Source organism: Physella acuta, unplaced genomic scaffold (assembly GCF_028476545.2).
Source record: "Physella acuta isolate Inbredline_101_S28 unplaced genomic scaffold, ASM2847654v3 ptg000666l, whole genome shotgun sequence".
NCBI lineage: Eukaryota > Metazoa > Mollusca > Gastropoda > Physidae > Physella > Physella acuta.
Genome location: NW_026732185.1, coordinates 205,733 through 217,988, shown reverse-complemented (window position 1 = coordinate 217,988; position 12,256 = coordinate 205,733). Strand labels below are relative to the sequence as shown.

General features: G+C 31.0%; 2 protein-coding genes across 4 annotated transcripts; both read right to left on the bottom strand.

Annotated features, from left to right (window-relative positions):
• Positions 1 to 4,657: 4,657 nt before the first annotated feature.
• LOC131948946 (uncharacterized) lies at positions 4,658 to 7,694 on the bottom strand. Of its 2 annotated transcripts, XR_009388094.1 has the most exons (4): positions 7,541 to 7,694; positions 5,965 to 5,980; positions 5,720 to 5,835; positions 4,658 to 4,897 (listed from the first exon to the last, which is right to left on the bottom strand). XR_009388094.1 is itself a non-coding variant. In XM_059310678.1 (3 exons), the coding sequence occupies exons 1-3, from the start codon at positions 5,978 to 5,980 to the stop codon at positions 4,727 to 4,729; spliced, it is 303 nt and encodes a 100-aa protein (XP_059166661.1). In that variant the 5' UTR covers positions 5,981 to 6,366; the 3' UTR covers positions 4,658 to 4,726. The 2 variants fall into 2 exon arrangements, 1 of the variants encoding a protein (XP_059166661.1); XM_059310678.1 differs by lacking the exon at positions 7,541 to 7,694 and having other exon boundaries at positions 5,965 to 6,366.
• Positions 7,695 to 8,583: 889 nt separating this feature from the next.
• On the bottom strand, positions 8,584 to 11,892 carry LOC131948934 (uncharacterized). Of its 2 annotated transcripts, none has more exons than XM_059310661.1 (4): positions 11,385 to 11,892; positions 10,809 to 10,821; positions 9,995 to 10,107; positions 8,584 to 9,478 (listed from the first exon to the last, which is right to left on the bottom strand). In XM_059310661.1, exons 2-4 carry the CDS (start codon positions 10,819 to 10,821, stop codon positions 9,290 to 9,292), a joined length of 315 nt encoding a protein of 104 aa, XP_059166644.1. In that variant the 5' UTR covers positions 11,385 to 11,892; the 3' UTR covers positions 8,584 to 9,289. The 2 variants fall into 2 exon arrangements, with proteins under 2 accessions (XP_059166644.1, XP_059166645.1); XM_059310662.1 differs by having other exon boundaries at positions 11,602 to 11,892.
• Between the last annotated feature and the right edge of the window lie 364 nt (positions 11,893 to 12,256).

The following is a 12,256-nucleotide window of genomic DNA, read 5'->3' as shown; positions in this document are numbered from 1 at the left end:
TAGAAGTTACCCGATTGAGTGGTATTCAAGACGATTTATAATATAAATTCCCGGAATGACTTGTTTAGGGCGGTGTTATGTCAAACTTTGAAACCATGGAATTTCCGGATCCTTAGCTTCTAGAAAGCTGATTATTACTAGATCTGGATTTAGAATCAAATAAACATTGTACAACTTTACACAAAATGTCGCTATTATTCAATTATATAATGTCAAGTAATTGAAATGCATTCTTTCTTAAGTTACTCGTGACTTTGCCTTCAGATCTAAGAACCTGCTGATATCAACTTTTCGATTTTAGTTAAACATTTTGACCAGTGGCGGAGCTAAGAACACCCCCCCCCCCCTTCCTCGGCAAAATAATTGTTTGGACCCCCCTATATATACATATGTAATATTTAAATAAATAAATAAATAAATATATATATATATATATAGGCCTATATATATATATATATATATATATATATATATATACACACACATATATATATATATATATATATATATATATATATATATACACATATATATATATATATATATATATATATATATATATATATATATATATATAATATATATATGCCCAAACTCATTTTGGGCCTGAAATATTCGAATTTTAAAATGTTTGTATCTCATTCCATGCCCGCCGCTATTTGTGAAAATTGAAACTTCACATCTGGCAAGCCAGTCAAAAGTTTATAAAATATTGAAAAGGAGTTCGCAGTTCACAGACCTCTTGGTGTGTGTTAAACATTAACTTTGTTTATTCACACATCTTTTCTTGTTCGTGCCCAAGACATATAGGAAAGATGAAGTAGAAATCATTTGCTTCAGAGACATCGGCATAATAAGGGATAGTGTGGTCAGCACTATGCCCAGCCGACTTTTAAAAAAAAACCTAACGTGAGTAACGCACCCATCAGAGCTGGCTGGACTAAGGGAAATTCTACTGACTTGATCACGGATTCGAATTCGAGACTTTTTGGGTTAGCAGTTTAACTCTCTACCGCTAGACCACGGCGTTTCGTGTGTGTACGAAAAGACTGTTTTCATTCAAATGTTGGCATTTTTATTTCTTATTTGTATACATCTTTGGGAGGGGGGGGGGGGGGTCCAGAAACAAAAAAATAAGAATACCCAACAAGCTTGAAATGTCTATACTCTATACTCTTTACTTAATCCACGAGCATTGGATCATATATATTTATTGCTGTATACGGATATAACCACTAGAATCAAACGGCGAAAATATAACAAGGAGACAAAAAAAGTAAATTTCGTTTCACCGAACACTTTTGTATGATTTGAAATATATATTGTTTGATTATAAATATTTTCATTCGAATTGTTGCCTAGATTTAATACATTTTTAAATTATACACCTAGACACAATAGAAGCATGTAAAACAAATACATGAAATATTATCTTTCTAAATTTCAGCCAGAGATCTAGAATAATGCAGCCACATTGCCATTATTTGTTAATACAATAAACTTTTTACAAGTCTTCTTTCAGGTTCCTCAAATTAAAACTGTAGTAGGCCTACTTTATTTTCAGTGAAGTGTACACAATTTATTTAGCATTTGCGTCATTCATCACTATGGTACACACACACTCGGGAACAGACAGTCAATGCTGTTGCTATTTATTTGTTAATTAAAAACACAAGAAACCCCAATAAAAATTACCTTTCTACCATGTAGTCTATCATATAATTCAAAATAGTATGCGTTTCGTAATGTAAAAATTCGGTTACCATAAGTTAGAAATTGTTGTATATTTCAGTTGGAAATTAAAATAAACGTGCAAAATTCCATAATTTATTCAGTAATACAAACACAAATACACATTTGGTATATTGTTTAATGGTATGTTTAAATATTACTTAGAAGTGCATAGATAATGTATAACAATATAAAGAGTATTGTAATTTATAGGTATATATCTATCTATAGGCTACACACACACACACACATACATACATACATATATATATATATATATATATATATATATATATATATATATATATATATATATATATATATATGTTTAATGCAAATAATTATTTATGTCCTACATTAAAGAGAACAAATAATGTATAGCTCTATATAAACATGCAAATATGTATAATATAGATATTTATAAACCAGAACTATGTAACTATTTTGTATATATATGGTAGACTATGTCTGAATGTCTATGCAACAACCACCAACAACTAACTCTGTGGTAGTGATCGTTAACTGTTTTCATAAAAACGTGTTACAGACGTCGTTCACGCATTATAGTAATGAAACTATTATCGTTCGCGTTAGATAAAAAAATTGTTTCTTTAAAAATAAAAAATAAATTGTATATCTTTTTAGTTATACTAAATTGAAGATAAACTTTACGAAAGTGTTTATGATCCCGCTGACAAAAGTCAACAAATCTAATTAACTTCCGTTTGAAGGATTCACCTACGAGAAAGTTAACCATAACACTAACTCGTCATCTTCTTTCAAACGTAAAGAAACCGTCAGTCATAAATTCAAAGTAGTCCAGTAAGTCTCTGTCCTCCTCCATGACCGTCCTTGACCCGTTCCTCTCCCCCACCATCACGTACGTCTCAGGGTGCGGCAAATTGTTTTCTTCAAAGATATAATTTTTTACCTGAAATTTTACAACAAAAAAATAGTTTTTAAAGTTTACGTCCAAATATTATTATATGCATATCTCGTACATGTTTCAATTGTACATAGCTTACCTGATCTAAAATACTGTTTTTTTTTACAGAAATTTACATATTTCGAAAATATTGGGCCTACTTTATAATAATATACATTAGTAAAAAAAATATTTTTGTCCTTATATCCTATACGCCTAATGTGTTTGGTTTTCTCTATTTTTTTATGCGACACACTCATCAGTAGGGCCTATAATTTAACAAATAAATCTACCATACCATAAGCTTTTTAATTTTAATGTTGTGGACCTACGCTTATTACAAAATTAAAAATGTAATGTAATGTTTAGCTAAACACAATGCAAAAGCTGATAATAAAGGCAGCATTTAGAAAATTAGTTACTTATAAATGAAACTGGTTTTTAAGTTACAAAAGCAAGTCAATAATAGCTTCAAAAATGAATTATCATGTATATACTTATTGTTTATATAATGCATTTGACTTTTAATTTTAAAAGTATTTGTTGCATTTTTACACCATGAAACCGAATTTTCAAACACAATATGTATCCTAGAACATTTTTACTCACGAAATTGACTGTTGTGTTGGTCCCATTGACGTCCGTGACTTTAATGACTTGTTTTTTCTGTGTTGAGCTGTCGGGTAGCACGACGTTCGCTACCATCTCGTCATCTCCCAGTGTCACTGTGTAGATGGGATTAGGGATAGAAATAAATTATTTTTTAAAAATATGACATTCTAAATTTCTTGACCAGTATATTGAACCGTAATGATTAAACAATATTCTAATTAATTTTTTTTACATTTTTTGGTGGGGGGGGGGGGGGGTTAGTTTGTAAAAGAGTTCAGACCTTTTTCGCCAATTACTATCCACCATCTTCTTCGTACTTATATCGTCATAGACAAAAAATTTCTAACACCCCTATAATGAGGCTTAATTCTACAGGTAACTGGAGAATTTTAAATGTTTGACCTCAGAATTTAAAGAAAAAAAAAAGATCGTTTGCTTAAGACCCTGCACTCTATGCACTATTTTTCTCCCCCTATTCTACTTCACTTATTACAGTAACCATCTAAATTTTCGACTGCTAAAATACATTCGTATGTAGACCTACATACTCCTTACCGGAAGTATCTGTATATTCCATTTGCAAGTGGTACGATAGTCCTGTGTCCACTTACTGTTATAATATTATGTCCACGTACAGTGTTATACAAATGGTTTTATGTTTTTCTGTATCGAATAACAACTAGTTCCACGTAATTAATGGGAATTCCCGATGACGAGTTCCTAAAACCGAAAAAAAAAATCATTTTCCACGATCATTTTTTCGTGACCAGACACATCTTAAGGTCGAGTTCGGCCTTCAAAGCTTTATTCTTACTACTTTTCAATTTTAGCCTTACCATAATCATTAATTTGACTGAGTTGTTTCAATACTTAAATAACTGCCTATCGCTTTAGTTTTAATTTAAGCATCATTTACATAATTTTTAAGAAGCCTATCAACAAAGGATCGAAGCCACGACTTGTATTTCACTCTTCCATTAACTGCCCCATTATCAGTGAACTGAAGAGTATTAACGTGTATATGATGAGTGTTTAGCTTGTAATTGTTAAAAGCTTGTTTTTAACATGCTTCCTCTGTGTCATGGATCGAAACTGCCGAGCTAAATTTCGAGCACTTTAAACTAACCAATTCGCTTCAAACTTGGAGAGTGGGTGAGGACAAAATGACAATGCAATCTGACATCAAATATGACTTAATTGGATAATTAATAAATTTTTTAATAAATTAATTATAATTTTCTTATATTAGTGGGGTGTCCAACTACTATTACGCACATTATACGCGAATTATCATGTTCAGCTTATCATTTGCTGGATTATTAGTAGTGTTTTTTAACATAAAAAACTGATACATTCAAGAAGCGATTTTTTGTTGTATACATTTATTTAAAAACACAGCTACAGAGTTAAAAAAACGCCTTTGTTTTATTTCGTTTTCGTTCCAGTGTTTGAAGTAGGTTAGGCTTTTTGAACGAACATCAAGTAACCATTGGATAATGAATTGAAATAGAGTACAATTTCATCCTCGTCTTTCATCTGAATCGAGCCGTTGTTGCTGTTCTGTGTTAACACCATCATGTAATTGTTATGGTTGGTTATACCCACACTTTTCAACAACTCCTCTTTTACCTAGTGTGTAAAAAATAGAAATATATCTACATATATATATATATGTATATGTAGAAATATATTTACATATAGGCCAATACACCTCTTATATATATATATATATATATATATATATATATATATATATATATATATATATATATATATATATATATATATATATGTATATGTAGAAATATATTTACATATAGGCCAATACACCTCTTATATATATATATATATATATATATATATATATATATATATATATATATATATATATATATATATATATATATATATGTATATATATATATATATATATATATATATATATATATGTATATGTAGAAATATATTTACATATAGGCCAATACACCTCTTATAAATATATATATATATATATATATATATATATATATATATATATATATATATATATATATATATAAAATATATACATATATGTATATGAAATCGCCACTTTAGCAGCTTAATGAGCTCTCTATGTTCCTACAACTGCCTCCCTGTAACATGTTGGTCCCTTCTGCATACGCCACTGGTTTATTGTACAAAGTGTAACGTGCTGCCACCCCACCCTCCCCCTCCCCCCCGTGCACATGTCGCACTGCCTGGTAGAGTTTGAAAACGAGGGGTTTGTGAATAGACACCTTGCAGTCTCGAACCGAAGTACATAGATAACTCGTGCCTTTCTGGTAAAAAAAAAACATGGTCCACCACTCCCAACAATTGCTACTGCTAAAAAGAAATTGACGTTGGGTTGATGTATTTTGTAAAAAAGATACAATCAAATATTATGGGTGTGTCTTGTAGAAAACCTACCGCTGCCACTTTTTTATTAGCCCCATCATCGTCCGTTATTTCAAATGAGCACACCTTAACCCCCACTGCGGGTAACACGACAGACACCGTCTTAACTGTCACCTCCACGCCTGCTTCTGTAGACCAGAAATTGTAAACTTTATTCACAACAACTGATTATGCTAAAACAAAACACGTAGGTATATTTTTTCTATTATAACGAATAGTTTCCAGGTGTGTGTTTTATAAATTATGAAATAACTTACCAAATCCCCCCGACATCTGAAAAATACGTTATATTAAAATAAATTGTGATTCATATTGTGAGCTTCTTCTTCTTCTTCTTCGTTCTTAATTATTAGTGTTGAAGGGGATCGAGATTTATCTGCCAGTGGGTTTGAACTCGAGACTTTGTTCGAATTTATCAACCATGAGCTTTTTGCCGACTCGAACACGCCTCCAACACAATTAAGCGTTACGTGTCAACTGGTTATGCGCCATTGAGGCCATTGACTCCGATTTCAGCCTGCTTTTCTTTTTGGATTTGCTTCCATAGCCTTTGTCCAACCATGAACAAACTACAAGGCAGCAGTTGTTTAATTTTGGAGTTGTCTCTCCTAGAAGAGTGGCTGTCCCCAGCTAACGAGCCTCATCTGCCCGAGGGTTCGAACTCGAGACTTTTCGGTTTAGCTTTACCGACTCGACCACGTCAACCCCTATATTGTGAGCAAGTTATAGGTTTTAAGGTCGAAGAAAAAAATATGAATTTCTCATTAGAATCGTGATTATTTGCTAAATTTTACTTTGAAATATGGTTTTAAAACATAAGATCATTATTTTAAAATTTCATAACCATTATTCCATTTCATTTTTTTTTTTACACCTAATGGATTATCACATGTATTGATGTTTACAGTTTAAAATCATTTTTGGCCTTGAAGATTTATTTTACTCCATTCAGGCTAAAATTTTCACCAGAAAGCGTTCGAGGATAAAATGACGTCACACACAGAGAGGAGACAGACTTTGGTGAAAATGGGTTAGAACAGTGACGTAATTATGTAATCCTGTAAGTTATTTTTGGGGTTGTATGCAACTGTTGTTTTATAATGGGATTGGGATTATTGTGCGACTTCACGCACTGTTTCCCCCTCCCTTTTTCCCTGCGCCGAAATATTATCCTATAAAACTATTCCACATATTTATTAGGTAGGTTCTATGTTGTGTCCGATAAAGCTGAAAATTGAATAAGAGGAGAGTGACTACGATTAAATGGACTTTACTAGATATTACAGCACAACTGAATAAATTGAATAAATCGTATAATTTCGAAATGTTTTTAATTTCTCGAAATGTTAGTTAGAAGTGTATTGACAAGTTACAGTATTTTTTAGTTAGTAATTTCTCGAAACATTATAGTTTGTAATTTCTCGAAATGTTACAGTTTGTAATTTCTCGAAATGTTACAGTTTGTAATTTCTCGAAATGTTACAGTTTGTAATTTCTCGAAATGTTACAGTTTTTAATTTCTCGAAATGTTACAGTTGGTAATTTCTTAAAATGTTACGGTTCAATTCCATTGTTTGCACTAAACATAAAGTAGATCATAGCCTAAATTGGAGAGATAATCTCGATTCAGTCCTGCAGTGACACATCGGTTATCTGCTCAACCTAGAAGATTAATTGATAGATAAGAATAATGAGCTTGAATAATTTATCCAATAGGTTGTGCTGAATATTAATTTGACGTCTGATTGTCTATGCTTAAAATATAACTGTAATGTTTTACTTTTAACGTCTCTTAGATATAAAAAAAAGTTATTCTATATGTTATTAAAATACCTTGACAAATGTTTATTTATTAAACAAAAAACAAGATGGTAGATATTCAATGTAATAGCGGGGAATCCCGTATAAACATAGCAGAGGCGTCGCGAGGACAACACGGGCTGACACCATGGTGAAAAAGTGCTAAATATATAGAAGTATGCTTTCTTGCCAGTTCAATTTATGATTTATGTATTAATAACTGACTATAGATAAATAACTTTATTAATAACTGTGCAGACTTTAAAATTATCACCCGGGCGGGGGTGGGGGGGGGGGGTGACACAAACTGCACAATTCACTATAGAGGAAAGAAGGTTTTGTTGAGTATTTTGAATAACTGAAGTGCAGGCTTAAAGGACAAAAAAAATTAATTTCAAGTTCTCTGTATTCAAACTATTGATTCTCAAAAAATTAGATTTCTGAGTTTTTTCAGGCTTTAGTTTTTTTTTTTTTAAATTAATTTTATTTATATGGTATAATAAAACAAACATAGGATAAAACCCAGCTGGTAAACGCGGGTGTCTCCATTGAATAGAGAGATTAAATTACACCTTAAGTAATGGCTCGGACTAACAACAAATTTCAAAATTATGTATGTAGGCCTATATGTGTATGTAAGTGTGAGTGTTAACTTATTAATATTTGAAAGTAGTGGTGATTTTAAAATGTAGTATAACAATGTAAAGTTGTTATATAACTGAAAATTTGATTACATCAATTTAATTACATATTTTTAAAATTTCTTTAATAATAAGTACACAATGCCAAATAGTCAATAGGGATCTTGTGATAGGCGAGTACATTTATTTCAAGAATGTTAGCAAACAAAGTAAAAAAAATGTCTTCGTGCTTAGATCAGTTCTCTATAATTGATATAAAGATAATTCTCTATCGAAGAGAATGTTATATCTACAGATAAGGTTAACTTACATGGAATGTGGATATCATGAGGATGCATGGCTTTTATTATTTTCCTCCTTTGATAACTGTCCTTATCTATCCATTTTATTGTTCATTTATTACTCAGACGGACGATTTAAAAGAAAAACACAAAATCATGTGATAAAATAATGTGGCTATATAATTATGTTTAATTGAAATAACAGTCTCTTTTTCATAACAGCAAATGTATTTGATGAAGAAGACCTACGTGGACATTGTAGGTAAGAAACTTTCTCAAAGTATTTTAAATACCAGCAGTTTATTATTAAAATACTGTTCATTTTTTATCATAGGGGTATCCTCTAGGGGTGCGTGGGGGGGGGGGGGGTTGCTACCATTATGAACAATATTAGCATATATGAAATTCTTTAATCCAAATATAATGATGCATCATGCTTTTTAATATGCAGACTAAAGAGAATCATGCTATGGCGTCTCTTTAGCGCCCCTGGTTTTTAGTATAATGGTTTTTATGCACACAAAAACGTCTTATTTTTTACATATTTTAATGTGGGTACAATGTTCAAGAAAACAAATTGCATAAAAAACGTTTTAATAACAAGCCTTTGTGTAATAATGAACTGAAAACAAGAAAAGAATTATTTTTTCAACAAATAATACTACGCTACTATTTAAATAAATATAAAAGAAAAGAAACAGAAAGACAGGCAGATGAATCAATTTAACTAAAAGCTTTTAATACAAATTAAATTTTAGAGCTTTGTTTTAACATAGTTTTTAAACATTAACGTTCAATACTGTTAATACTAATATCTCAAAGGTAAGTAACTATATGTAATTTTAAAATGTCAGATCAATTCAATGTTGTGGTTTATGGCCTAGCTGGGCTTTCCTGACAAAACTTAAATGCCCGTTATTGATCTGGTTCCAGTATTCCACAATAGGTCTGTCGTCAGCCATCTCGGCACTGCTGCGGTCTACATTCACGACCATGATATACTCTTCATGGTTGCCTATCTTGACAGTCGCTAGAAGCTCCTCCTTAATCTGTTGTACACATCAATAGAAAAAGTAATCTAAATAAAAGAATTCATCTTTGCTTGTTATTTCTTTATGAAACAAATTAGATTTAGCGTCAACGATTTCTGTACTTTACCAAGTTTACACGTTCTTCATAGTTTTGTGTTCTTCAAAATTAAAATAGATGTAAGCCACATTTGTTAAGTTCCTCATTTAAAAAGCAAAACCTAGTCGCCCCCCCCCCCCCACCTCAACACTTGGTGTAAGACTTCATGTATTGATAACACCTTTATATCAAGTTGTTTTAAAATTAAGTTTATATATATATATATATATAAATAAATAAATAAATAAATAAATAAATATATATATATATATATATATATATATATTATATATCATATATTTTATATATATATATATAAACGATTGTTTTCATTGTGCACATAATTTTTGCTGATCTTATATCAGTCTGTTTATATATCAGTTATATTTGAAAAACTTTTGTGTAGGCCTGGTGTACTCACTATTAAAATAACCAACCTGTTTAACTTTTCGATTCACTCCGTCGATATCCACTATTAAAAAACTACAACGCTTCAGCCCTGAAACTGGAAATTCCACATCCACTTCGTTGGCCTGATCTGGGCTTGCCTCTGCAACAATTTTTTCAAATCAATTTTATATATGAACGAATTAATATCTACCTACGCCAAAACTAATGCTTAATTAAACAGCAATGTTTATGAACATATTGATTTAGTTGTACAACTAAGGATGTGTGGAATTCAAGCTAGGGAAATTTTCGACGGACGACATCCTAGTAAGCAGATGAAGTTGATTTCACTTGTTTCTGTGAACTAGATATATAAGATAATTGTGTGGTCAGCACTATGCCTAGTAACCTTTCCCTCCCCAGGTAAGTCTTACAGACTCTAGCATGGGGTCAAGCAAAACTTGTCCTTAAATGAATTTGAATGTTTTTCACGCAGCTTCATCTATATGACCACGTGACTACTTTATACGTTAGAAGCCTCGTTTAGTTTTCATATACTTGTTCATTACGTCCCAGGATTTAAAAAAATTGTTAGAAGTAGTAGTAAAATAAATGGTGTTCGTTTTGGGTATATGATTATTGACATCTTTTGTCGTCATTTAGAGTTTTTATGCATAAATTAACCCGTCATGTGTATGGGTGTGGATAGCCTATAGCGTTTCTATTTTGTCGAATTTTTTCTTAACAAGAAATTACTCTAAAATAAAGCTGCGAGATATGGTATTTAATATCACATTAGTAAATTAAAATTAAAAAAAAATTAAATAAAAATTTTATAATTTAAAAAAATAAGCTACTTACCAAATCCATCCATCTGAAAAGAATTTTAAATTTATATTTAAATAGTAGATTTGCAAATTATTTGACATTGCTATTTTGTCATTAGTCCCCCCCCCCCCTTCACAATATACAACGATAATCTTTCGTAACGATACCTTAACGTTGTATATATAGAGATGAATAATTAAACTAATATTTCAAGTTCTAAGTTAAGGTTTCTTGTCCTGAGTATGATTTGATCCACAATTATGATTTAGATGTATTCATTTCGACGGACGGCAAAGACTGAGCTCGTAGATTTAATTATATCTATGTCTTAAGTCACTTTTTTTTTAAATTTTAAAAAGTAAATAATATATTTTTTTTTAATTGCAAAAAGTCGATTACTAGATCTAGATCTCTTATCTAACCTGCCATTTTTGTGACGGAGATAGTCAAATAAATAGGACAGAGGGATAAAATGCGACAAAAGCGTTGCTTAATTTAGACCTGTAAATTACTTCTAACTAAGAGAAATAGCGTTATTTTACATTTCTTATCTAATCAACATTGATCTATGATTTTTTAGAAATTATAATTGGTTAGAATTGACTGAACCTGAGTTTATTTACTGCTTAGCTTTATTCTGGTTTTCCCGTTTATTGCTTGTTCTTTGGTCAGCAATCAGTGACCTTTCGTTTTCCTTTATTCTTTAATTGCTAACTATTCTTTATACAGCTTTCGTAAACCCGATTTAGTATGCTGTTTTAATATAATCTAATTGTATATAATAACAATAAACGTGTTTCTATCCCGAATGAATTAAGCAGCCTACCTTTTACGATAGTTTCCCAAATTGTTTATCATCACAAAATGGTCACCGGGAATTAAATAGCATCTGGAAATCCCCTCCTACTACTAATATGCCTTTTGCCTAATAATAGAAATAGGAACTTCCCGAAATGATTTAACGAATAAGCTTCGATGATTTGTGTGTGTGGTAGGGTGTACTGTAAATATGTGTGTGCGTGTGTTTAGACGTTAGTAAACTAGTCACATATTAGTGTGTGAGAGATAAAAAGGTTACAGTTGGCTTTAGAATTCGCAAACGTTCGGCATAGCTAGGTACCATTAGGTTTTATTACCGAATGAAATATTTTTTTTGAGTGAAAATTCTATTTATATCGATGTAGGCCCTACATCTATCCTAAGTAGTATGTAGGCCTATAAGTATAATTTACTATAATGGCTACATGTGTGTGCGCGCATGCATACAAGTGTGTATTATTACATTAGTATCTTTATCGTGTGTAGATCTATATCTGCATTATTTCTGTTTTCAAAATTTTCTGTTTTGCATGTTCTATATTTATTTTAAAGTAACGCAAGAAAGAAAAGTGTTTTTAAAGTAGATTTCTTTTAATTCATATAGGTCTAGAAAGAGTCATCATTTCAATAAAAAGTGTGATGTATTCTGCTGCAATCTTTTT